The sequence below is a fragment of the Acinonyx jubatus genome, chromosome D1 (assembly GCF_027475565.1).
Source record: "Acinonyx jubatus isolate Ajub_Pintada_27869175 chromosome D1, VMU_Ajub_asm_v1.0, whole genome shotgun sequence".
NCBI classification, from domain to species: Eukaryota; Metazoa; Chordata; class Mammalia; order Carnivora; family Felidae; genus Acinonyx; species Acinonyx jubatus.
In genome coordinates this window covers 10,740,875-10,767,072 of record NC_069390.1, presented here as the reverse complement: position 1 = coordinate 10,767,072, position 26,198 = coordinate 10,740,875, and the positions used below count along the sequence as shown (strand labels likewise).

Below are 26,198 nucleotides of genomic sequence, written 5' to 3'. Positions count from 1 at the left end.
AAGTGTCCTACAGTGCACAGGACAGGTCACCACAACCAAGAATTATCAGGCCCCAAATGCCAGCAGTGCCGAGGCTGAGACCCTGCTGGCCATGGTTGCCACCAACTAGGAAATACTCAAGATGACATTTGTACATACATGGTTTTTGAGTTTGTGAAACCATTCGCCTTTATGGTTTAATACTTAAAATCATAACAAATACAGGACTACAAAGAATTAAACATGAAAAGCAAAATTCCAAAAGGCACTTTATGTTCCTTTCATCATACTTGTATTGTTTAAACCAGAAAGACCTTGAGTAGGATGAGCTTTAGGCCTTTCGGAAGAGGGTGGAAAAAACACAAATTTTAGAGACAGACAAGTGGAGTCTGGCTCCTTTCCCTACCCACTAGTATGTTACTTTGGGCAATGTAATCTTCTGTACCTCAGTTTCAGCACTATAGAACTGTTAAAAGACTAAACGTTAACAGATACCAAAACAAAACACTATCTACAGAATCTAGAACAGAATAGACATTCCGTAAGTTTTAGTTCCTTTATATCTCATGAGCATAGGTACTGGGATTTGTTTTCACGTACACCATCTATTTTTGTGTGTGTGTTTGCCACCTGTTTATACACAAACTGACAAGAAAGTAGGTCTTCCGGACAAGTGGATCCCAGGGGCTGGATGTGCTCTAGAATTCTAAGACTCTATGACTCAATGACTGTGATTCTGTGGTGGTAGGAGTAGGTAGGGCAACTCTAAGGCTCATTGCTAAGGACTCCATGGGAGGCTAATGGAAGACCATGACTCTAGCTGTGCTTTTCAATCACTTACTCTTCTAATAGAGCTCTGCTATTGAATCACGGAGTCTTCATCCGAGGACGAAAGATCATCCCACATCATGATACAACCAAATGAAACAGTACTGACTGCCCTTCCCTATGAGCCTCAGAGCTCTCTGCTGGATTTCCTGAAGGGAGAGCCAAAAGTCTTGGGGGTAAGCGCTCTCCTGTCCACGGGTTTTCCTCGGAAGGGAGAAAAGAAGCTATTTTTCCAGGTGTGTCTGAATAGACACAGGAAGGGACTTGATTCCTTTTCAGGAAGGGACTTGATTCCCCTTCTTTTCCCTCACGTTTTGCCTACAATGTTTCCTTCTTCATTAATCATAAAAACCCCTAAGTCATTTGCTTGTACAAATAAGCAGATCTTCAGCAGAAGAGCCAATATGTAGCCAATAATACCATTTTCCTAGATTTTGATGAACAAGAGAAATAAAAATTCTGTTTAGAAATGCACGCAGAGTGCCTTAGAAATGTCTTATTTATGAACATGTCTTAGAAATGTTTCTTGGTGGGGGGGGGGGCTCATTTAACCCTGCAATTAATAACTTCCCTAACCCTGAGGAAATCCTAGGGCTGTTTCATGTGGAGTTAATACTGTTCTTTGAATCCTGGCAGAGAGAAAGGCAGGAAACTGGTATAATTTCCCCAAATATTTTATTGAGGAGGTGACCTCAGGGCGTGGTGGCATGTCCCTTGGAGCTAAAAGCCATGTGAGGAGAGGTTAAACTTCCCCTTTGTGCTGTTCCAGGTGTTGGGGGTTCTTTGAAAACTCTCTCCAAAGCTTCACCGTGAGCCACAATGTAGATATACAGACAAAACATTTTTCAGTCATGCATGTACCGAGGGGAGGGCTATGTATACAGCCTCTATCTTTAGTACAAGAGTAAAAGTACCACTTTGGGTGGTGCCATAGAGGTGTGGGCTGGGGGAAAAAACCCAGAATGCTGGAGGAGAAGCTGTATCCTGAGAAGAGCCACCAGCCCTGCCAGACCACCAATGGTGCAGATTGCTCACAGGCCCGTGAGCCCACTGGGTTACTCTCACCTCTGGACAGGCCCTTGCTGGAAGAGCAGACGAGACATAAACCTCACCCCAGCCCCTCCACTCTAGATCAGCAAACTTCACAGATTTTAGAGAACGGGGCTGAGCCGTAATTCCAAAAGCACAGACTGGATATGGAAACATGTACTCCTACCTGTCCGGCGCAAGGTAAACTGGTAATACAGGGGGTATAATAAGCAGTGAAGGGTGAAAGTGAAAGACGTGAACCTGTAGGACCCAAGTAAGTGAGAAGAAGAAAGAGACACCAGACTTTCTGAAGCTCTGAGGGCAGTGGGCAAACGGAAGAGGAAGGCATTCGTGTCGAGGGAGGCGTGACATAAGCATAGTGGGATGTCCCAGGGGCCCGGGAGAGTCCCAAGAGGCTGGGGCACCAGTGACCTCATGTACCCATTTCTCTCCTCCCAGGCTCTCCAGATCCTGCTTGCTCTGATCACTGCGGGTGTTGGAACCATATTTGCATTCAATTACTTCCATTTCTCCCAGAGATTTCCCCTCGTTTTCCTCACGGGATATCCATTCTGGGGAGCATTTATTGTGAGTACTACCAGTTAGGAGCTTTTGCGAAATTACTATCAAGACTGGTTTGAACTGCGTCAAGTCAGGTCCCAGGGTGAAGAATCCCATGAATATGGTCCCCAAGGAGACCAGATAGTCCCTTGTGTGGCAAGAGAAGCAACTCCATTTGGTCATTGCATCTACCATCATCACAGTAATAACTGCTCTTAGGTGTACAGTGTTTAAAAGTTTCCAGAACCCTGTGTGTAGAGTAAGTCATCTGCTCCTTACTACCAACCTGGGAGATCAGATGGGTAAATATCCTACTTTCTCTTTTGCAAATATGGAAATGGAGGTTGAGAGTAGACAATCTTTATTTGAGTATAGCCAGCAAAAAATGTTCCATTAGTTTCAGGTGTACGATATAGTGATTTGACAAGTTTACACATGATGCTGTGCTCACCCAAGTGTAGCTAGCATTTGTCAACATACAACACTATTACAGTGTCACTGACTGAATGCCTTATGCTGTGCCTTTTATTCCTGTGATTTATTCATTCCCCAACTGGAAGCCTGTATGTCCCTCTTCTCTTAACCCATTTCTCCATTCCCCCTACTCCTCCCCTCTGGCAACTATCAGTATGTTCTCTGTATTTATGGGTCTGGATCTGTTTTTTATTTTGCTTATTCCTTTTTTTTTTTTCAGATTCCACATATAGGTGAAATCATATGGCATCTGTCTTTTTCAGTGTGACTTATTTCACTAAGCATAATATCTTCTAGTTCCGTCCACACTGTCTCAAATAGCACAATCTCATCTTTTTTTTATAGTTGTGTAATATTCCATTGTATATATACTGCGTCTTCCTTTTCTTTTTGTCTATTGACGGGCACTTAGGTTACTTTCATATCTTGGCTATTGCAAATAATGCTGCAATAAACACAGGGGTGCATTTATCTTTTTGAATTAGTGTTTTTGTTTTCTTTCAGTAAATAACCAGTTGTGGAATTGCTGGATCATATGGTGTTTCTCTTTTTACTTTTTTGAAGAAACTCCATACTATTTTTCACAGTAGCTATACCAATTTACATCCCCACCAACAGTGTGCAAGCATTCCTTTTTCTCCACGTCCTTGTCAACACTTGTTATTTCTTGTCTTCTTTTATTTTAGTCATTTTAACAGGTGTAAGGTTATATCGCATTGTGGTTTTGATTTCCCTGGTGATTAGTAACGTTGAGTATCTTTTCATGTGTCTATTGACCATGTATATGTCTTCTTTGGGAAAATGTCTATTCAAGTCCTTTGCCCATTTTTAAATCATATTGTTTGCTTTATTTGGTGTTGAGTTGTAGAAGTTCTTTATATATTTCAGTTATTAACACCTCATTGGATATATCATTTACAAATGCCTTCTCCTATCCAGAAGGTTGTCTCTTAAATTTTTGTTGATGGTTTCCTTCACTGTGCAAAAGCTTTTATTTTGATGCAATCCCACTAATTTATTTTTGCTTTTGTTTCCCTTGCCTTAGGACACATGTCCAGAAAAATGTTTCTATGGCTGATGTGAAAGAAATTACCGCCTATGCTCTCTTCTAGGATTTTTATGGTTTCAGGTCTCACATTTAGATATTTAATACATTTTAAGTTTATTTTTGTGTATGGTGTTAGAGAAAGTAGTCCAGTTTCATTCATTCTTTTTTTTACATATAGCTATCCAGTTTTCCCAGCATCACTCATTGAAGAGACTGTCTTTTTCCCACTGTATATTCTTATCTCCTTTGTCACAGATTAATTGACCATATAATTATGGATTTATTTCTGGGGTCTCCATTCTGTTCTATTGAGCTATGTGTCCACTTTTGTGCCAGTGCCATACTGTTTTGATTACTATAACTTTGTAGTGTATCTTCAAATCTGAAATTGTGATACCTCCAGCTTTGTTTCTCTTTCTTAAGATGCTTTGGTTATTCAGGGTCTTTTGTGATTCCACACAAATTTAGTGCTTTAGTATTATTTGTTCTGGTTCTTTGAAAAATGCCATTGGTATTTTGATAGGGATTGCATTGAATCTGTAGATGGCTTTGGGCACTGTTACTAGTGTATAAAAACACTGCTGATTTGGGGGTATTAATTTTGTATCCTGAAACTTTACTGAATTCATGTATTACTTCTGGTTGTTTTTGTTTTTTTTTTTTTTTGTTTTTTGTTTTTGGTGGAGTTGGTGGAGTCTTTAATATTTTCTACATGTAGTATCAGGTCATCTGCAAATAGTGAACATTTAACTTCTTCTTTACCAATATGGATGCCTCTTATTGCTTTTTCTTACCTGATTGCTCTGACTAGGACCTCCAATATTATGTTGAATAAAAGTGGAGAGAGTAGACATCCTTGTCTTGTTCCTGATTGTAGCAGAAAAGCTCTCAGTTTTTCACCACTGAGTACGATGTTAGCTATGGGCTTTTCTTACATGGCCTTGATTATGTTGAGGTATGTTCCTCTAAACCCACTTTGTTGAGTGTTTTTATCATGAATGGGTACTGAATTTTTTCAAATGCTTTTTCTGCATCTATTGAGATAATCATGTAATTTTTATCCTTCATTTTGTTGATGTGGTGTATCATGTTGATTGATTTGCAAATATTGAACGATCCTTGCATCCCTGTAATAAATCTCACTTGATCATAGTGAATGATCCTTTCACTGTATTATTGAATGTGGCTTACTAATATTTTGTTGAGGATTTTTTAAATAATTTTTTAGAGTTTATTTATTTATTTATTTATTTTGAGAGAGAGAGAGAGAGAGAGAGAGAGAATGGAGGAGGGGCAGAGAGAGACAGAGGGAAAGACAGAGAATCCCAAGCAGGCTCCACACTGTCAGTGCAGAGCCCAACATGGGACTTGAACTCACAAACCATAAGAGCATGACTTGAGCTGAAGACAAGAGTTGGATGCTCAACTGACTGAGCCAACCAGGCACCTTTTTTATTGAGGATTTTTGAATCTATATTCCTCAGGGATATTGGCCTATAGTCTTCCTTTTTTTTTTTTTTTGGTGTCTTTGGTATCAAGGTAATTCTGTCCTCATCAAATGTATTTGGAAGCTTTCTTTCCTCTTCTATTCTTTGGAATAGTTTGAGAAAAAGAAATACTAAATCTTCTTTAAATGTTTGGTAGAATTCACCTGTGAATCCATCTGGTCCTGGACTTTCACTTTTTAAAATTATTATTATTAATATTACTGACTCAATTTCATTACTGTTAATCAGCCTGTTCAGATTTTCCATTTCTTCCTGATTCTGTTTTGGAAGATTGTGTGCTTTTAGGAATCTACCCATTTCTTCTAGGTTGTCCAATTTCTTGGTGTATAGTTTTTCATGGTATTCTCTTATAATCCTTTGTATTTCTGTGGTGTTAGTTGTTACTTCTCCTCTCTCATTTCTGATTTTATTTATTTGTATCCTTCCCCTTTTTTTTTTTTGATGAGTCTGGCTAAAGGTTTAGCAATGTTGTTTATCTTTTCCAAGAACCAGCTCTTGGTTTCACTGATTTTTCCTATTGTGATTTTTAGTCTCTATGTCATTTATTTCTGCTCTGATCTTTATTATTTACTTCTTCTACTCACCTTGGACTTTGTTTTCTTTTTCTAGTTCCTTTAGGTGTAAAGTTAAGTTAGATTATTTATTTGAGCTTTTCCTTGCTTCTTGACGTAGGCCTGTATCACCATATATTTCCCTCTTAGAATTGCTTTCACTGCATCCCAAAGATTTTGGACCACTGTATTTTCATTTTTATTTGTCTCCGTGGATTTTTAAAAGCTTATTCTTTGACTGCTTCATTGACCCATTAGTTGTTTAGTACCATGTTGTTTAATCTCAAGAACAGATAATAATGTAAACATACCTAGCTAGCACTCATAGAATCATATACTCTCATAGCTTAAGGAGAATTTTAAAGATGACTATTGTTGTTTAAACCCCTTATTATTCTCAGAGACAATTTTATGAGTGTCACTCATCTAGTTATTTATAGAGCCATAATTATAATTCTTAGTGTACTGCTAGTTCCATTCAATCCCAACAGCTCTGGTTCCTAATCTTGTGCCACAATATTTAAGGGTACACTCAACACAGCTTTCCTCACTAGAACATACCCTCCCAAGATGGCAAAAGTATTATCTATTTTAGTTTCTGTTACATTCTCAGAAGCTAGAACCACGCTGCATAGTAGACATAACTCAATGAACAAAGGAATTAAATAATAATTCATTAAATAATTAAATGAGACTATTGTTTTTATTAAAAACCTGCTCTTTTGACAAACATAAATATTCCATGCTTTTTCTATAATCTCCAGGTCAAACACAACTAGTAGTATTTTCGTTTTCCAAATAGAAATACTGTAATATGAACTATAATCTTCAAACTACACATGCCACACTGTAGAGAAACAAAAAGACCAACTCCCCACCTCCTTATTTCACAACAGAATTTCCCCAGTGTGACTCAGTGTGACCTGCACCGATGGATTCTAGTGAGGTTCTGGCATGCTGCTCTTTAAAACTCCACTCTTCACTGAGAAGATATTTACTGAGCACATAGTCTATCTTTGGCAGTGTTGTAGGTGCTGAGAGGCAAACAAGGCCCTCTTAGGGAGGTGGTGAATTGCTCCTCTTAGAAACAGATGGGGTTTGTCATATGATAGGGAAGCTGGAAGTGGAAAAGTAAAATTGACTCCACAGATACGTTATTTCACTTGCACTAAATACTCTAAGAGACAAGTTCCAGATGCCCTGTGAAGATTTAATGGGGCATTCACCTGGCATGGAGGTCAGCGAAGTGCTTTGCACATAGGTGTTCACTGGGTGAAATGCAAGGAAAGCCTCCCCTGGCAAAGGCAAAGCATGAGTGAGAAGCTTGATATGGGAAAGAACAGCAGAAAGAAGACCAATGAGTCTATGGCACTGGCACAAAATGAGGCCAAAACTGTAGGATGGAACCAGGTTGTGCCAGCCCTTGTGGTCATATTAAGAACGTGGCCACTCTAATATGAGAGCAAGGGGAACCCACTGATAATCTTTAAACAGGAGAGTGACATTTGAAGACTTGTTATCTTTAAAACATCATTGGGTTTTCTGAGCTGTAAACGAATTCAAGGATGGTAACAGCAAACCTGGGACAATCAGTTGAAAGGAGGCTGCAAGAATCCAGGGGATTCCCTGACCTAGATGGGCCGCAGTGGAGATAGAAAGAGATGGGAAGCTTTGAGAGCGATTTGGAGGTAGAATCGATCCAGTGGTGATGTGTTGTGGGCAGTGAAGTGGAGGGAGGAATCAAAGGTAACTTTCTGATCTCCGTGTGTCACCTTGAGGTCCCGAACACTGAGACCCAGATGTCCTCAAGGTCCAACACCAATTCCGACAGAAGTTCTCATTCCCAGAATATTCAAATGAGTAAGGGGCTCCACTCTGGGTGACAGAGTTCTCTGTTTTCCTTGGGTTGTACAAGACTCTATGTTCCAGATACAAGAAGTGACTGAGATAACTATACTAGATTCCAGCCCTGATATCAGCCGTTAGAGAGTTCTGCCCTGAACGTCTTCCTCCATCTGCTGAGAGCAGACACAGCTCACCATTCCCTCTTCCAGGCCCAGAGTCCAGGATTACCTTTCTGTGTAGAGCCCAGCTGGGCCAAACATCTGGGTGGTATTTTGTGGACCTTAAAGAAGGGCCTGCCTCTCCCAACTGACCCTGGCAAAGGGGTGTTGTTCAGTGCTGGGCATATCCAACACAGTATTTCTTCTTACATCAGTGCCTGCCCTCCTTCCTCCCTGATGCTCAGGGGGAAAGACCATATAGTTGGGGAGATTCACAGACATAGAGATTACAATACAGTCTCTGAAGGAATTTATACTGTAAGAGAGTCAAACACACTACCTGTTAACTTTTATCTCTTTTCTTCTTAATAGTTTGTTATTACGGGATACATCACAGGAATCAATGAGAAGAAAAAATGTATGGTAAGTTACTTTCATGACTTCTACGTAGTTTAAAACCTTCTGCTTGCTTTGCATCATCTTTCTATATAAAGCCTTTAAAACAAAGGGTCTCCCAAGAAAATCTTTAGACATCAAATTTGCAGTTCAGGTCATCCCTACCTGCCAACGTCACCATTAGCTCTCACCCCCACCAACAGAAGTTTTTCTTGGGGACCTGCCCAGGGTCTGAAAGAAAGAGTCTGACATTGATAGCAGATCATTCTGGGATAGAATCAAGGCTATCACTCATTGCTGTGTCAACTTGGAAGAGAAAAGTTATTCAAAAGGTTATTCTGAGAATTTAATAAGATATTACATAGAAAAGACACTTAAAAGTCTGTACTACCTTCCAATGACTCGTGTTTTTTTTAAGGCTATGGATATGTGAGCCTTCTCTTAAAGCCATTCTAACACTGTTTTTATGGTCCTCTGCCACTTCCCTCTAAGAATAGCTACAGACTGTAGGAAAGTTCTGGGGGAACTATGGGAAAGCCCCCATCTTTCTCCACCCATAGAAATAAGTACAGACACTACAGATAATGACCCAATGCTGTTCTTTTCTCTGTATTGGTTCCCTTAAGAGCTGAGGAATAAACTAAGGACAGGCAGACCTAACCCTGACTCACTGAGAGCTACGTAGACAGAGGCAGGCAGGATGCCTTGAATATATATATTCAAGTTATAAAGGAACATATATATATGGAGTGAGTAGGAATATATATATATATATATATATATATATATATATATATATGTATATGTGTATACAAATATGTATGTATATGGAGTGAGTAAAGGGAATTTGGTAGGGCAATCTGGACTTTTAATACCTTCCATGTTGGGACACTGAAATCAAGAAAGGAAATCATTAAACCCCAGTCCAAATTTGTAGCAATCTGTAAATATGTTAGTGATTTGGTTGGTTATTGTTTGAATCCTCTGAGGGAATGAATATAAGCCACAGGAAGGCAGGACCTCATCTACTGTGTTTATTTTTGTGTCCCAGGGGCCTAATTCAGTGCAGGACACATAGTTGGGGTACAGTAAACATTTATTAAAATAAATAAATAAATAAATGGATACTGCCCTAAAATTAGGTGACATTATTCTCATTTCTCGAGGTAGAAATTGAGCTTCCCAGAGATTAGTTACCTTGTGCAAGGTCCTAGTTCACTAGGACTCAAAATTAGGTCTGATTATAAGGCCAAGATATCTTCTAACACACCATTTTGCTTGTAGATTATGAAAGATGGTGCATTAGGATAAAATGAATGTCTTCTTTAGCATTAACCATACAGCACTCCTTCTCTACCCATTCCCTCTCGTGGCTTCCTGGCTCATTCTAAAACGTAGTTTGTCTTCTGACTTTGATGAATCAGAATTTGAGTTGTCTTGCCTTTTAAGTATACTGACCTGATGGAACAGTTCATCCTTGAGGCGTATCTGGAAAGACAAATGCACTAAGAATTTCTTACAAGGAATTTTTTTTAATTTTTTTTAAGCACATGTTTTTTTAGATTATTTTTTTGTTTTGTTATTTTAGAGAGAGAGAGAGAGTGCAAGCAGGGGAGGGGGCGGAGTGGGGAGGGAGAGACAGAGAGAGAGAGAGAGAGAGAGAGACAGACAGACAGAGAGAGATAATCTTTAAGCAGGTTCCATGCTCAGCACAGAGCCCAGTGAGGGGCTCAATGCCATGACCTTGGAATCATGGACCTGAGCAGAAATCAAGAGTTGGATGTTAAGCCAACTGAGCCACCCAGGCACCTCTTACAAGAATTTTTTTATTTGGTTTGGTTTTTATTTAATATTATTTTAAAACCTATTTTCTAGGGACAAGGTGTCACAGCCATGAATGTCATCAGTTCCTTGGTTGCGGTGGCTGGGATTACTCTAACCATTATCAGCTACAGGTACCAGCACAAGTACTGCCAGATGCCTTCCCTCGAAGGAATATGTGTTATAGGTAGAAACCTGTTCAATGTAAGTGGTCCTATTCCATATGGTGACTCTATACGATCTTATCTGAGCTATGTTCACGATGCATCAAGTCATTAATTTTGATTCTAATAATGGAAGTCGAGTCAGCATTTGAACAGACTCTTGAGAAGACACTGTGATTCAGGATCTGAACCCTGCTTGTGTGACTTACACACTTGTGACCTTGGGCTAATATTGTAACTTGCCTAAGCCCCAGTTTTGTGTGGAAAATGAAGATAATAAGAATATCTCCCTCATTGGGCTGTTCTGAGGGTTACTTAAATTAGAACACTGCCTGGCACAGTGTAAACAGTCAAATAGGTTTTGGCTATTACTATTAGTACGGATGTAGATTAGATGAAATTTTACCTTTCTAGAATTAAAAAGGAACAAAATGATCTAAAGAGTTTACTCAACTAATACTAAAAACAAAATACAGTGGGAGAAGGTGTTTAAGCCACTTAATATGTATTCTAATAATTTTAGAACATAAACTATTTTACATAAATGTAGCAATGTTACTCACTACAGCAGATGAGATGTATCTTTGCCAGGAAATGCAACTGTAGGTGTAATTTTCAATATTTATCTAGTAAGTATTCAGTGACATTATTTTTATGCATGTCAGTGATTCCCAGAGGCCTCTCCCTTTACTTCCCCAAGTACATACTAGGCTTTCATTCTATTTCCGTCAGCCACATCTTGAAGGCTTTGGTCCCAGGATGTTAGTGAGACTTGACCTTTTGGATTGAAATGAAATAGAATCATGAGAAATTGTATCCCCAAATGAAGAGGAAAGAGAAAAGAACTACCAGTCACTGCATATGAGATCTTTTTAATCCTCATAATCACCTGTAAAAGCGAACCTAAGAACAATCCCATATATTCTGAGGTCAACTCCAGAATTAGACTCAGAAAAAAACTTACTAAGGAAAGCCAGAACACTACGTAAGGAACACAATCCTGTCCTAATTGGGCCAAGAATACAACATATTATAATTCCTTACTCTTTTTTCCAGTGGACAGGAGACCACTACTGTTCATTATGTTGGTATGAATCAGGGAGAAACCGTGTACCAAAAGGGTTAAATCTCCAGATTTATAAAACTCTGCTGTCTACTCTCAGCTCTGCACAGTTAGGGATTTTGCAGGATTAGTGCCTACATGCAGAATCATGAACAATCCGTTCCAAGACCTCATGTGTATACAACTCCACAATTCCTTAGTGTAATTCAAACATCACAAATAAGCTTTAAAACACACACACACACACACACACACACACACACACACACACACACAAGCCAGAACAGTGGGCTCTAGACATCTCCTGAATGGATATCTTCTGTCTCAAAGACAAATCTACTTGTCTACACTGTGGCCGGAGTCATCATTTAAAAATGCAGATCTGAGCACATTGCTAAACGGCTTCTTGTGAAATACAGAATTAAGACCCAAATCTTAAAAGGCTTACAAGACCCTGTAACACCTACCTTGCCTACCTTTCCAACATTATTCCGCGTCATTACCCTTTCCACTCCATACTTCTGGCACTTCCCCAAATTCCTTAATGTGTTAAATACCTACTGTCCCAGGACCATAAGACGAGCTTTCCCCTGCTTCCAATGTTCCCCAGCCCAGTGCCTACCCTCTTCCACCTACCCAATTAAAATTCCCCCTCATTCTTTAACCTCGGTTTAAATTTCACTTCATTAAGGAGGTCCATCCCGATCCCGCTTCTACCCTTCCCAGGGCCGACCTGTTCAGATCTCCCATTATAGTAGTGCATGGCTCCCAATACTTTCTCATGGCAGGTAATGCAACGTACTTAAAAATAACTGTCTAATTACTTGTCACTCTTTGCCCCCCTTATTTGATGCAAATCCCACAATGACCAGGAGCAGGTCTATCTTGTTCAACAGCAAATTTACAGTAGGCACTTCATATATTTCAGTTTTACCAACAAATGGGGGGAAATCCAGGCTTCTGGAGGGGTTATAGGGAAACCAAGAATTAGAGACACAGTCACGCGACCAAGTTAAGTTTGGCCCGACTGCACCCAGCTCTTTCAGTCTTCACAGTCTAAGCTTTTGGACACCATGCTATTTCACATGCTGCTTCTTCATCTATTACCTTGAAGCAGAGTGTGCAAAACAGCAGTCTGTGAGCTGCATCCAGCCTGCAGATAGGCTCTATTTGCTTCCCACAAGTGAAGGAAAAGCTGGAGATTTTCACATTAAAAATCTGTATATCCAGCTTCCTTAGGAAAGAAGAAAGACCTCATGGGGTCCTTGTTCCCACACGGTAACTATTGCTCAGAACTGGGAAATGGACACATCCTAGGAATATCTTTATTCTCTACTGTCTCCCCTTCCATTTCACTTATTTGGGATGGTTGCCTGGCCCCTACAGGCATTAGGGTTTGTTATCTCTGCTTGTCAAAAAGACATAAGATGAAAATTGTTCAGTCACTGGTGGCTGTGGGGGCATCTAAAATATGGGTTTTCCCTTCCTTACTTGGTCATATAATGTAAATAGTCCTTGGCTTTTACCTTTAAAATGATACAGCTTTCATTCCAAATGCCATATATCTATCCTCACTATTTGCAGGGAATTTTGTCAGTCTTACTGGTCACCAGCATAGTAGAGCTCGGCATCTCTGTGACTATCTCTTCCTTCAGAAGCAAGTGCTGGACAACCTCCGATGAGGTGCGTTGGATATTACTGCAAGAATGGGTTCCTGTGGGGACACTGCAAGGTGACCCCCAGCCTATTAGTGGGCAGAGCGGTATTCTCAGATGTTGAACTACAACTTCTGAGGTGAGGCAGGTCAAGGAGAGACAAGCTTAACTAACAGCGATGGCTGGCTCACTCCACCCTTTGAGGCAGCCATCCTGCCCTCTTTGCTGTCCAGTCATCTCTGTTCAGACATAGCTCCTTCTCTCCCTGCCAGAGTATATGAAGAGAAACAGACTTAATGGGAACCTATATTACTGTGACATGGAGAGCTTCTCCCTGGGCCACAAGGCTGTGTGAGTCAATCCCCTCACCAGAGGAGAGGCAGAGAAGAAAAATATTTAAGAGCCATACTCCTGTTATTTATAATTGTTACAGCTTACATTTACTAAATGTTTACTCTGTCAGTCACTGTTGTAATCACTTAACACCAACTTAATCCTAACAAAACCATCAAGATTCCCTTCCTTTACATATGAAAAACTAAAACACAAAGAGTAACCTCTCCAGGTTCACAGAACATCAGGATTCTGACTCAAATAATGTGGTTCCAGGGATGCCTGGGTGGCTCAGTCGGTTGAGCCTCCGACTTCAGCTCGGGTCATGATCTCACAGTTTGTGGGTTCAAGACTTGCATTGGGCTCTGTGCTGATGGCTCAGAGCCTGAAGCCTGCTTCAGATTCTGTGTCTCCCTCTCCCTGCCCCTCCCCCTGCTCGTGCCACCTTTCTCTCTGTGTCGGTCTCTCTCTCTCTCTCTCAAAAGTAAGTGATCATTAAAAAATATTTTTTTAAATAATGTGGTTCCTGAGCCTGCTCTCTAAATCCCAAAAAACAATTCCAGGACCCGTGTTAAGTGGGGTTTTTTCCCCCACTTTTCTTTTACATCAACTTTGTAGAAGTATAATTTACTAACAATAAAATGCACCCATTTTAAATGTATGTAATTCAAGGGGTTTTGACAAATTGTACACCCCTGTTTAGCTACCATTATAATCAAGATATAGTGAATAATTCCTATCACCCCGAAGGAGTCTCTGGAACCTCTTTGCAATCAGTATCTCCATCACCTCGATTAGTTTTTATTTTTTCAAACTTCACATATGTGGATCATAAATAAGTACATTTTGTGTCTAGGCTTCTTTCACTAAGCAGCATATTCATGAGATTCATCCATGTTGTCTCATGTATCAATACTTTGTTCCTTTTACGTGAGGGCACACCACAATTTGCTTATCCGTGTACTTCCTGATGGGCATGTGGTTGCAATGAACATTTGAGTTCACATCTTTGGGTAGACATATGGTGTCATTTCTCTTTTGCATTTCTCAAATCCATGACCTCGTTGCTAGATGGGATGGAAAATGGATGCTTAACTTTGTAAGAAAATATCAAATGGTTCTCCAAAATGGCTGTATCACTTTGCATTCTTATAAGTAATATGAGAGGTATGGCTGCTCTCTATAACCAGCAATACTTGGAATTGCCAGTTGTATTGATAATTTTGTTATTCTAGTGTGTATGTAGTAGAATTTCATTGTAGTTTTAATTTGCATTTCCCTGATGGCAAATGATGATGAGATTCTATGTGTTTATTGTCCTCTTTTTTTTTTTTGAGATGTGTCTCTTTAAATTGTTAGCCAACTTTTATTGCATTACTTTATTGAATTACAAGAGCTTAAATGATTCTTAACACAAGTCCTCTTTTGAGATATATGTATTGCTACTATTCTTCCCAGCCTTGGCTTGCCTTTTCATTTTCTTAATAGTTTCTTTCACATAACAACTTGTGATTTATTTTCTTTTATGGTTAGTCCTTTTCGTGTCCCAACAAAGCTTTGCCTACAAGACTGTAAGGATTTTTTTCTCTATTTTCTTGTGGAAGTTTTATAGCTTTAGCTTTTGTGTTTAGATCTTTAACAGATGTCAAGTTAACTTTTACACATTATATAGCTCTGAGGTGAGAAGTTCACGCACCCCTGCCATGGAGATATATAGCTATGCCAACGTTATTTGTCAAAAATGCAATGTCTTCCCCCATCACCTTGGCACCTTGGTTGAAAATCAATTGGCCTCATATAAATATTTATATTTATATGAGGTCTCATATGACCTCATATTTATATGAGGTCTTTTTGGATGCTCTATTGTGTCCCACTGATCTGCATGTCGATCCTTTCACATATTCCATGCTGTCTTCATTTCTGTAGCTTTCATGTAGTAATCCTTTTTTAGTGGCAAAATATACATAATGTACTATTTATCATTTTAGCTACTTACAAGTATACAATTCAATGGCATCAAAGTCATTCATAATGATGTGTAACCATCAGCACTATCTATGTCCAAAACTCTTTCCTCATCCCCATACAAACTGCGCCATAAAACATAACTCCCCCTTTCCTCCTCCTTCCAGCCCCTCATACCTTCTAGTTTATGTCTCTACATCTACTTTCCATTATCTACTAATGATTCACATTTCGTGAGACCACAAAATGTACGATCATAACCTGAGCTGAAATCAAGAGTCGGATGCTTAACCAACTGAGCCAGCCAGGCGCCCCCATGAAAGGGTTATTTTTTAGTGGCATGGCAATGTGAAAAGTACAAAGAGAATGCAAAGATGTTATGTAATATGCACCCTGATCCCAAGAAGAGGAAAGAGTTATTTATCAAACAGCTTCTCTGTGCAAACCACCGTGCCCCAAACATTATTTTATATAGTCTTCAGTAATAGCCACCCTGAAGTAAGGTGTAACTGAAGTGGTTATTATAAAGCATATATCAGAGATGAGAGGGGAGGGGAGGGGAGAGGGGGAGAGGAGAGGAGAGGAGAGGAGAGGAGAGGAGAGGAGAGGAGAGGAGAGGAGAGGAGAGGAGAGAGAAAAGTGCAGGACCTAGAATTCAACTGCAGTGTATGACTCCTAGCCTCACCAGTTAATAGTTCTGTGACACTAGTCAGGTTACTTAACATCTCTGAATCTCAGCTCTCTCAGTTATAAAACAAGGAAAATAGCCTCATATGAATGTCATAATAATTACTTGAGATGACTTTGGAACTCTGTCCAGCACCTGGCAATCACTGTTACCATTAGAGAGGAGTACATTTAAAATCATACACTTAAAATCTTGAATAAAGTTAAAGAAATTCCAATTCATGCCTCCAAATCTTTCTTTTAACAAATGAAAAAAAATTACAATTCAAATGAAACAAAAGTTTTAGGGTAAGTGAGAATGCATAAATCTCCCCTAAAGTACTATTTATCCTCACATAAATATCCCTCCAATGGTGATAAAATATAGATGTGAAAACAAATTAGAAGGTGGGGAATGACGATCATACAAGAGAATGTGGCAGGCATTTTATTTTAGGCCTGCCATCAATCAGAGAGGTAACCATCATTAGGTCATTTAACCACTCAGAGTTCCAATCACTTCATCAAACAGAACAAGTAGTCTATTCTGACTCTGTGGATGACCTTAGAAAGGACACAGGATGGCAAAACTCAGCAGACTGAGGCTGTAATGACAGCCCCTTTCAAAAAAAAAAAAAGTAAAGACTGGGAAGCATTCGCTAAAGGTTGTATCAGATGCTGTCACTTAGTTGTTTAAAAAAACTTCAATAGATCTCATTTACCTGTAAAGGAAGGTCCGCATTTCCTGGCCTAGTGTCTTGGTACCTTCAGGCTGCTATAACAAAAATAGCATGGCCTGGGTGGCTCAAACAAGAAAAAGTCCTCAGAGTTCTGGTGGCTGGAAGTCCAAGATCAAGAGGCCAGTAGATTCAGGCCTGGTGGATGCCAGATGGTTCACAGATGCCATCTTCTCACTGTGTGCTCACCTGGTGGGAAAGACAAAGGCGCTCTCTGGGTTTCTTTTATAAAAGCACTAATCCCATTCATATAGGCTTCACCCTCATGATTTAATTGCCTCCCAAAGGCCCCAACTCCAAACACCTTCGTGCTGTGGATTAAGTTTCCACTTATAAATTTGGAAGGGGCACACTCAATCTATAGTATTCCATCCCTGCCTGTCCCCCAAATTCATGCCCTTTCACATGAAAAATATATTATTTCCACCCCAACAGCACCAGAAGTCTTTATCTTGTTTCAGCATGAACTTCAAAGGCTAAGTCCAAAGTCTCATCTAAGTATCATCTAAATCAGATAGGAGTGAGACTCAATGTAAGATCCATCCTGAGGCAAATTCCTCTCTAGCTGTGAGCCTATGCAACCAAATGTGTTATGACACCAACCTTCCAAAATACGGTGTTGTGACAGGCATAGGATAGGCATTCCCATTCCAGAAGGGATAAATAAGGGGGGGAAAGGTCAGGTTCCAAGTAAGTCCAAAACCTAACAGGACAAACAGACCTTCAGGCTCAAGAGTGACCCCCTTTGGCTGGATGCTCTGGCTTCCAACCACACGTGGCTCAGCAGGAAGGCCCCGCAGGAACTCTCTGCCTGGGCCCTTTGACTCTTCCAGGCTGGAGTCCCATGCCTATGGCTCTGCTGGGGTGGGGCCCCAAGCCCGTGCTCTGTCACATGGCAGATTCTGAAACCTCAGTGGGGGTGGTCACACTCCCACGGCTCAGGTGGTTGCAGCCCATGCGGTGGTGCCCACCTCTGAGACACTGGGAGGGGGCATTCTGGCTTGGCTTGAACCAGAGGGATGGTCCTAGCCTTTGAAACCATTCTTCCTCCAGGGCTCTTACACTGTCAGCCCCTGGTAGGAGTGGCAGCCCCTGAAGCTCTCAGAATCACCTTTGGTGTCATTCTTCCATTGCTTGGAGAATAGGTTCTGGCTATTGTTGAGATGGCTGATCTATACTGATTTCCTTATCAAACAAGTCACGGCCATACTCTTAGTGTTCTCATTTTTTTTTTGTTTTTTGCAGAATGGATAGACTTGGTCCTGCTTTCTTTTTGCTTAACAATTCCATTTTTAAGTAATGTCTCTCTTCTCATATTTTACCATTAGCTAGCTATCTGAAGGATTCAAGCTTCACTTTCAACACCTCTTGGGAATAGCTTAGCTAGGGGTGCCTGGATGGCTCAGTTGGTTAAGCATCTGACTCTTGGTTTTGGCTCAGGTCATGATCTCACAGTTCATGGGTTCGAGCCCCATATCAGGCTCACAGAGCCTGCCTGTGATTCTCTCTGCCCCTCCCCCACTTGTGTTCTCTGTGTCTTTCTCAAAAAGAAAGAAAAACTTAAAAAAAATAGCTTCAGCTAAATTTCATTATTACATAAAATATTTACCATTCATTATTAATCATATTCATTATTTACTACATGAAATTCCATCATTTCCTTCACTATTGCAAGTTCTACCTCCCACAAAACATTAGGACACAAACAATTCAGCCATGTTCTTTGCAACTTTACAGCCAAGATCACCTTTCTTCCGGTTTCCAACAACATATTTCTCATTTCTGTCTGACACCTCATCAGGATGACCTTTATTGTCCATATTTCCACGAACATCTCGTTCAGGATTATTTAGGTATTCTCTAAGAAGACTAAGGCTTTATCTACAGCTCTCCTTTTTTTCTTCCTGGGCTCTCACCAGAATTGCCCTTAATGGTTCATTCATAGCAATATAAGTTTTTTCTAGTATGTAGAACTCAAACCTCCTCCAGCCTCCAAACATTACCCATTTCCAAATATACGTCCACACTTTTAGACATGTGTTACAGCACCACTCCCATCTCCTGGCATCAATTTCTATCTTAGTCCATTTGGGCTGCTCTACCAAAGACAGAGTGGCTTAAACAACAATTTATTATTCATAGTTTTGAAAGCTGGGAAGACCAAGATCAAGGTACTGGTAGATTCAGAGTCTGGTGAGAACCTGTTTCCTGGTTCATAGCTGGTAGTCTCACTGTGTCCTTACATGGAGGGAAGGGCACGGGAGCTCTTTGGGGTTCCCTTTTATAAAAGCACTAATTCCATTTACGAGGGCCCCACCCCCGAACTAATACCTCTCCCAAGCATTCTGCCTTTAAATACCATCACACTGGAGATTAGGTTTCAACATAGAAGTGTGAAGGGACACAAACATGCAACTTATAGCAGCTAGCGTACCACCCAACAATATCTGTTTATCATCTGCCTTCACACTATGCTGCATCATAGCCTTGTTTTTCTACCCACTGCCTCTTCTACCTGCATTTCACTCCTATCTTACTTCATCTTACCTTTTTGCCCGAGGAATTCCTGTCCACCCATCAAGACATGGATCAAACATTCCTCAATGAAGCAATTTCCTGGCCCTCAGAATTAGGTCATGACTTCTACATTCCCATAAAGCACTTAGCACCTATTTCTATAATAGCATTTGCTAAACTGTATTACTGTCTATTTATATCTTGGTATACCTATAATTGTGAGCACCTTATAGACAACGCCCACATCCAATTAGTTTTGATCTCCAGTATCTAGTTCACCTAGCAGGTGAACAGTAAATCATTATAAAATTGAATATATGAATGCTGAGAAGATTATTTTAAATTTCTTAGAAGCTTTATAATATTAAGTATGGGAAGAATATTTCAGACAATCTTAACCAAATTCCCCTTTTCGATATTTGAGGTAATAGTGATAAATAGTGATAAAACCAGTGAGTCGATGGTAAAGACAATGTTAGTACTGGTATTTGTTTTCTAACTCCTTGTGTAGATGTTGTGTCCTCCCTACTGTCTTAAGGCAGAGGTGAAAAATAATTTGGGAATACAAGAAGAAAAGAACATCCAAGGTGACTGATTATTCCATTAATGTTTTCTATACCCCTTGGTTTTATAGATTGTATTTTTCTTGCCTTCGGATGTTACTCAAGAGAGTGAACACTCTGTCCCTGAAGAAAATACTGCAGTACAATTTGAGCTTCAAGAACAGTCCTCCACTGCTGATTCAACAACAAACATACAACCTGTTTTCATTGGAGGCTATACTTTCTTCAAGTTAAGAGTCACAAGAAATCCTTTAGCCTTCAGACATTCAAGGAGGAGAAGCAGTAAAACTTACTACACATCTTCTGTGTCTATGCTAGATGAACAACAGAAAAGTATTTCTCCACCTTCACAAGTTTATGAGGAAAGACCTAAACTGAAACCTTTGCTTCCCACATTGCTGGAAAGGTCCACAGAAAAGATCCCATATGCCAAACAACTGAAAGATGAAGACCTAAAATCTGCTATTGCACAACGCCCAGAAAATCAAACCCAACTTCTGCAGTCCCGCGCTTTGCCACTCCAAGTTTTCCCATCCAGTTACATAAAAAAACTCCAAATGTTACCACCCCAGGCTCTGCCAGTCCTGGCATCTCAAGCCCCAACATACCAGGACACACAGTCTCAAGGCCTGACATCAGAAGACATGCCATACCAAGACATATCATCCCAAGAATCACAATACCAGAGCATGCCATCCCAAGATACACAAGCCCTAGACATGCCATATCAATATGCACCATCCCAAAACACACCATCCCAGAACACATTAGCCCAAGACATGCCATCTAAAAATATATTATCCCAAGACATGATATCCCAAAAGCCGCCATCTGAAGGCATACTTTACCAAGATCTGCATTCCCAACTACAAGCTCTGCCAGCACAATCCATGCTACTTGCAGCCCCAGCATTTCACACAGCCCAGTCCTCTAATATACAACGCCTAGATCAGCAAGCCCTAGATCTTCAACATCGAAACCAGCAACTTGCACGTGTATCGTACCAAGACATGCAATCAGAAGTCATGTTACTGACCCAAGAATGGAAATCTCAGGAGGAATTCCAGAGCAGGAAATCCACAAAGTGGCAATCCCTAGACTGGCAAAATGAAAACCTGCAATCCCGAAAGTCACATGATTTATACAGGCAAAACAAAGGCTGGCAAACTCCAAAACAGAAATCCCTGGACTTGCAAATGCAAGGCCAGCAATCCCCAAGAAAGAAATCCCTAGAACAGCACATCAAGGACTGGCTATCCCCAAAGAGGCACTCCATAGATAAGCAAACCCAAGTTAAGCAAACCAGACAGAAGTCCTCAGATCAGCGAACTAAAGACCAGCTGCTGGTCTTAGAGGAACAATCCCTAAGGCAGCGATCCCCAAGTGGACAACGTAAATATCAAGAGGACAAAGAGGAAAAATCCCCAAAGGAACAGCTCAAAGATAGACAAGATAAAGCTCAACAGACTGATACGGAGAAATCCCCCAAGAAGCAAACCCAACAGGAGCACACTAAAGATCTGCAAGTCCGAGAGGAGAAATCCCCAAAGGAACAACCCAAAGACAGAAAAGATAAAGCTCAACAGACTGATATGGAGACATCCCCCAAGAAACAACCCCAGTATGAGGAGGTTGAAAACCTGCAGGCCCAAGAGGAGAAATCCCTGAAGCAGCTACATCAAAACTGGCAATCCCAAATCCAGGAATACCAAGCTTGGCAATCTTCAAGCCAACAATTCCAAGACCGGAGAATTCAAGGCTGGAGAAACAAAGAGTGGAAAGCACAAGAATTGGCACTTGAAATGCCACATTCCCTGAGGTGGGAATCCCAAGCCTGGCAAACCCAAGATCTACTAGAGAAAGAGTCCCTAAAGCAGAAAGCTCTATACCAAGAAGCCCAAAATGTGCACGTCATAACTCGACGTCAGCAATTACAAAGCATTCCATTCAACGACAGTCAGTATCAAGATGAGGAACAAGACCTTAAATCCACAGATATCCAAAAAGAAGGTATGCAAACAGAAACCGTGCAAATAAGAGACAACAAACCAGAAAGCATGAAATACCAAAACCTACACAACGAGCAGTCAGAAGACAAAAATCCAGATTGTTGTTTCTCCTGCCAAAGCTCAGTACAAGACACAAATTTGGCCTATCTGTCTGATATAAATTCAGAACAAGATGTGCAAAAAAACATTTCAATTTGTTCAGCTTCATACCAAGATGATATGACTTTAACTTCTACCTCATGTTCCCCAAAAGACCAACAGCAATCTGAGGACTCTGACTAACATGGAAAATCTACCCAAATGCCACAATGCTCCCAAGCATGCAACCAAAATAAGGAAAAACAATATAGTCTCCTCCAACCTATGGTCTCAAGTCTGGTTGCTACCTATTCACCCGCCAGAAAACAAAGGGCCTGCAAAACACTCAAAGGATTTGCCCTTAACTAAAATAAAATGACAACAAACATTAACACCATAGTAGAATTTTCTGGGTTTGAAGGAGTAACTCACATTTAAACTTTGTTGTCGGTGTTAGTCTTTCAACTTATGATCGCCAACTCATTTTGCAGCTTAATACATTTTTACTGAAGTATAGTTGACATACAATACTGGCTGCAGGTGTACATCATAGTGATCTGACAATTCTATATATTATGAAATGCTCACCACAGCCAAGTGTGGTCACCACCTATCACCATGCAAAGTTATTACAATATTATTGACTATATTCCCTCTGCTGTACTTTTCACCCCCACGTCTTATTTGTTTCAAAACCAGAAGTTTGTACCTCTTAATCCCCTTCACCTATTTCTCACACCACCCACCTCAACCACCGGTTTCTTCTCTATGAGTCTATTTCTGTTTTACACCTTAATACTTAATGGACCTGCTTTTCTATGGCGCTAATATTCCTCGCCTCTCACTCTGTGTATTACAGGGGCTCAGTAAGTCAGCCAGAAAGAAGTCTGTGTAGGCTCTCAAAAGGTGCAAGAACCAAAAGAGTCTGTGGGAAATAAAAATCAATCCCACCACTCCCCTGGTTTGCCGATTCCAATCACCCACTTTACTCCCTGCTCTGCAAATCTACGTGGAGGATATATACTCTAAGTTTGCCCAGTTATTAACGAGGTATAATGTGGCAATGAGTACAGAAGTAGTGGACAGGGAGAGAACAAAACGTACTTAGAGACAGGGAAGTAGGACGCAGGGGAGGGCAGGGATGCAGATGTCAAAACAGAAAGTAGGACAGACTGTGATACACTGAGCAAACTTCTACTCCCCTCCATATGCTTACACTCACTTCTAACTCACTACACTCACACACCTAATTTCATCCTCAATGGTCAAAGAAAATTGACCTTTGAGGGTCAAATTTTCTGGTGAAAAGCCATCAGTTACCCTGTATCCTCCAAGCTTAATAACATTTTTTTCAATCCTCTTTCTCCTCAACTTCTCTGATACATTTGGACCTGGTAACCCTCCTTTCTCTTCATCTCGCTTGTTGGCTTCTGCATTTTTCTTCCCATTTCAAAAAGTCTAAGATAAGTATTTCCAGGGATCTCTCTCCAACGTCCTTCTTTTTTGAAATCTCACACTCTTTTAGTTCTCTCACATCCTTGTGAGTCACCCCATACTGGGTCATATCTGTGTCTTCAGAAGAATCCCACACAAAAACTTGTTTTCAAGTCTTTTTCAAAGGCATTCAGTCATTTTTTAAAAACATAAACTCTCCACTTAGAGGTGAGTGAAGTTATATGCAGTAGAATAATGAGGCATAGAGCCAGAGACACTGGTAATCTGCTCCTTATTGCCTTTGCCTCCGTAGTAAGGATTAGCCTCCTGAGCTTCCCAAGTTGGTTCAACCTTGGTCAGGTCCCTACCTGAGTTGGCCTCCAGTTCCTAAATGGTTGCCACTTTGTATTCAACTGGCTCTGGAGAAGAATCCAACATGGCAGAGAAGTAGGGGGACCTGAACTCATCCCTCAAACACAGCCAGAGGATTTGTAATTCCAAGAGTCTGGGCTGCAGAGTGACAGAGACGTCTCCAGGGGCCCACAGGGACAACCTGGTGGGCCACAGGTGCATGATTGTGAACTGGGAGAGATAAAATGGGCAGCGTAGGCACAGAGGGGAGTGATCCCCTTCTGTGGAGAGACAAAGGGAAGAGAAAGAGAGGCTGTGGAAGGGTAGGATTGTATTCAACTGACTCTGAGTAATACTAATAAATCCCCCTTTTGCTTCAGCTAGATTAGCACATGTTTACATGGTGCTTATGTGATGTGTTTCAGTCCACAAACTTGGGTGTGGACTGAAATATTTGTAATTCTTCATCATATTCTTTAAGAATCCAACCCCTGCAGTCAGTTCTGCATTTTTCTCCATACCCATCCAACAAACTCACACACACACATTGATGCACCATGTACCATAAGGTCTTGGGGTCTTAAAATAGTGCAAGTCCTTGGAGAGGTGATTCCTGTGGCTAGTCCACACCACTTACCACCGAGAAACTCATTGCTTTGGTTCATATTAGACCCTAAGTGTCCTGTGAATTTGATGCTTCTGTACCATACTTGGAATACAGGATCTTTTTCCAAAATTGCAAAAATACAGTGTCTAGGGTCTGGACTTACAATGTAAAAATGTAAGAAAGATAAAAACCATCTTCTGAGAGGTTTTTCCGTCCCACTGAGAATGATTCTAGGGAGCAAGTCAGAGGCCCCTAAAGCCCCCTGGGGCCCACAGCAACTTTCCAATCTGCAAGAATTCCACTTTTCTCTGCTTTTCAAAGGCAATCTCTCCCTCAGCTCCCCTTTTTGAGGTACCTTGTACTGTCCCATCAATGAGTTTGAGTCTAGAGCTGACAAAATCAAATGTGTTTAGGAGCCAATAAAGGAATGTAAATGTGTGAAGGAGCTGTTTATAAGACCAGGTGAAAAGGCTATAGGGAGCCAGAGCACTGATGATTTACTTAAAGGAAATCTAATTGTTGTTTTTTTTTTTTTTAACTGTCTTACTAAACCTAAACCTTACTAAACCTAACCTAGGTTAGGTTTTCATAAAATTGGAAGAGTTGATTTTCTTTTTTTTTTTTTACGAAATTTATTGTCAAATTGGTTTCCATACAACACCCAGTGCTCATCCCAACAGGTGCCCTCCTCAATACCCATCACCCCCCCCCCACCCCCCACCAACCCTCAGTTTATTCTCAGTTTTTAAGAGTCTCTTATGGTTTGGTTCTCTCCCTCTCTAACTTTTTTTCCCCCTTCCCCTCCCCCATGGTTTTCTGTTAAGTTTCTCAGGATCCACGTAAGAGTGAAAACATATGGTATCTGTCTTTCTCTGTATGACTTATTTCACTTAGCATAACACTCTCCAGTTCCATCCATGTTGCTACAAAAGGCCATATTTCATTCTTTCCCATTGCCAAGTAGTATTCCATTGCCAAGTAGTAGTCCACGGTGTATATAAACCACAATTTCTTTATCCATTCACCAGTTGATGGACATTTAGGCCCTTTCCATAATTTGGCTATTGTTGAAAGTGCTGCTATAAACATTGGGGTACAAGTGCCCCTATGCATCAGTACTCTTGTATCCCTTGGGTAAATTCCTAGCAGTGCTATTCCTGGGTCATAGGGTAGATCTATTCTTAATTTTTTGAGGAACCTCCACACTGTTTTCCAGGATGGCTGCACCAGTTTGTATTCCCACCAACAGTGCAAGAGGGTTCCCGTTTCTCCACATCCTCTCCAGCATCTATAGTCTCCTGATTTGTTCATTTTAGCCACTCTGACTGGAGTGAGGTGATTATCTCAGTGTGGTTTTGATTTGTATTTCCCTGATGAGGAGTGACGTTGATCATCTTTTCATGTGCCTGTTGGCCATCTGGATGTCTTCTTTAGAGAAGTGTCTATTCATGTCTTCTGCCCACTTCTTCACTGGATTATTTGTTTTTCAGGTGTGGAGTTTGGTGAGTTCTTTATAGATTTTGGATACTAGCCCTTTGTCCGATATGTCATTTGCAAATATCTTTTCCCATTCCGTTGGTTGTGTTTTAGTTTTGTTGATTGTTTCCTTTGTTGTGCAGAAGCTTTTTATCTTCATGAGGTCCCAATAGTTCATTTTTGCTTTTAATTCCCTTGTCTTTGGAGATGTGTCAAGTAAGAAATTGCTGCGGCTGAGGTCAGAGAGGTTTTTTCCTGCTTTCTCCTCTAGGGTTTTTGATGGTTCCTGTCTCACATTCAGGTCCTTCATCCATTTTGAGTTTATTTTTGTGAATGGTGTAAGAAAGTGGTCTAGTTTTATTCTTCTGCATGTTGCTGT

The 26,198-nt window shown here is 40.6% G+C and overlaps 2 protein-coding genes across 5 annotated transcripts in view; one reads left to right on the top strand and one right to left on the bottom strand.

Annotated features, from left to right (window-relative positions):
* The window catches only part of LOC106977870 (membrane-spanning 4-domains subfamily A member 4A-like), a 196,701-nt gene that overhangs the window by 74,769 nt on the left and 95,734 nt on the right, over positions 1-26,198 (bottom strand). For all 4 annotated transcript variants that reach the window (XM_053203118.1, XM_053203117.1, XM_027045143.2 and 1 more), the window contains one exon: positions 16,770-16,973. In XM_053203118.1, coding sequence (XP_053059093.1) covers positions 16,770-16,789 — 20 coding nt within the window. In that variant the 5' untranslated portion in view covers positions 16,790-16,973. The remainder of the gene's footprint in view (positions 1-16,769; positions 16,974-26,198) is intronic.
* On the top strand, positions 705-22,343 carry LOC113595419 (membrane-spanning 4-domains subfamily A member 14-like). Its single transcript, XM_027045139.2, has 6 exons — positions 705-983; positions 2,296-2,424; positions 8,354-8,404; positions 10,253-10,402; positions 13,010-13,108; positions 19,936-22,343. The coding sequence occupies exons 1-6, from the start codon at positions 888-890 to the stop codon at positions 22,153-22,155; spliced, it is 2,745 nt and encodes a 914-aa protein (XP_026900940.2). The 5' UTR covers positions 705-887; the 3' UTR covers positions 22,156-22,343.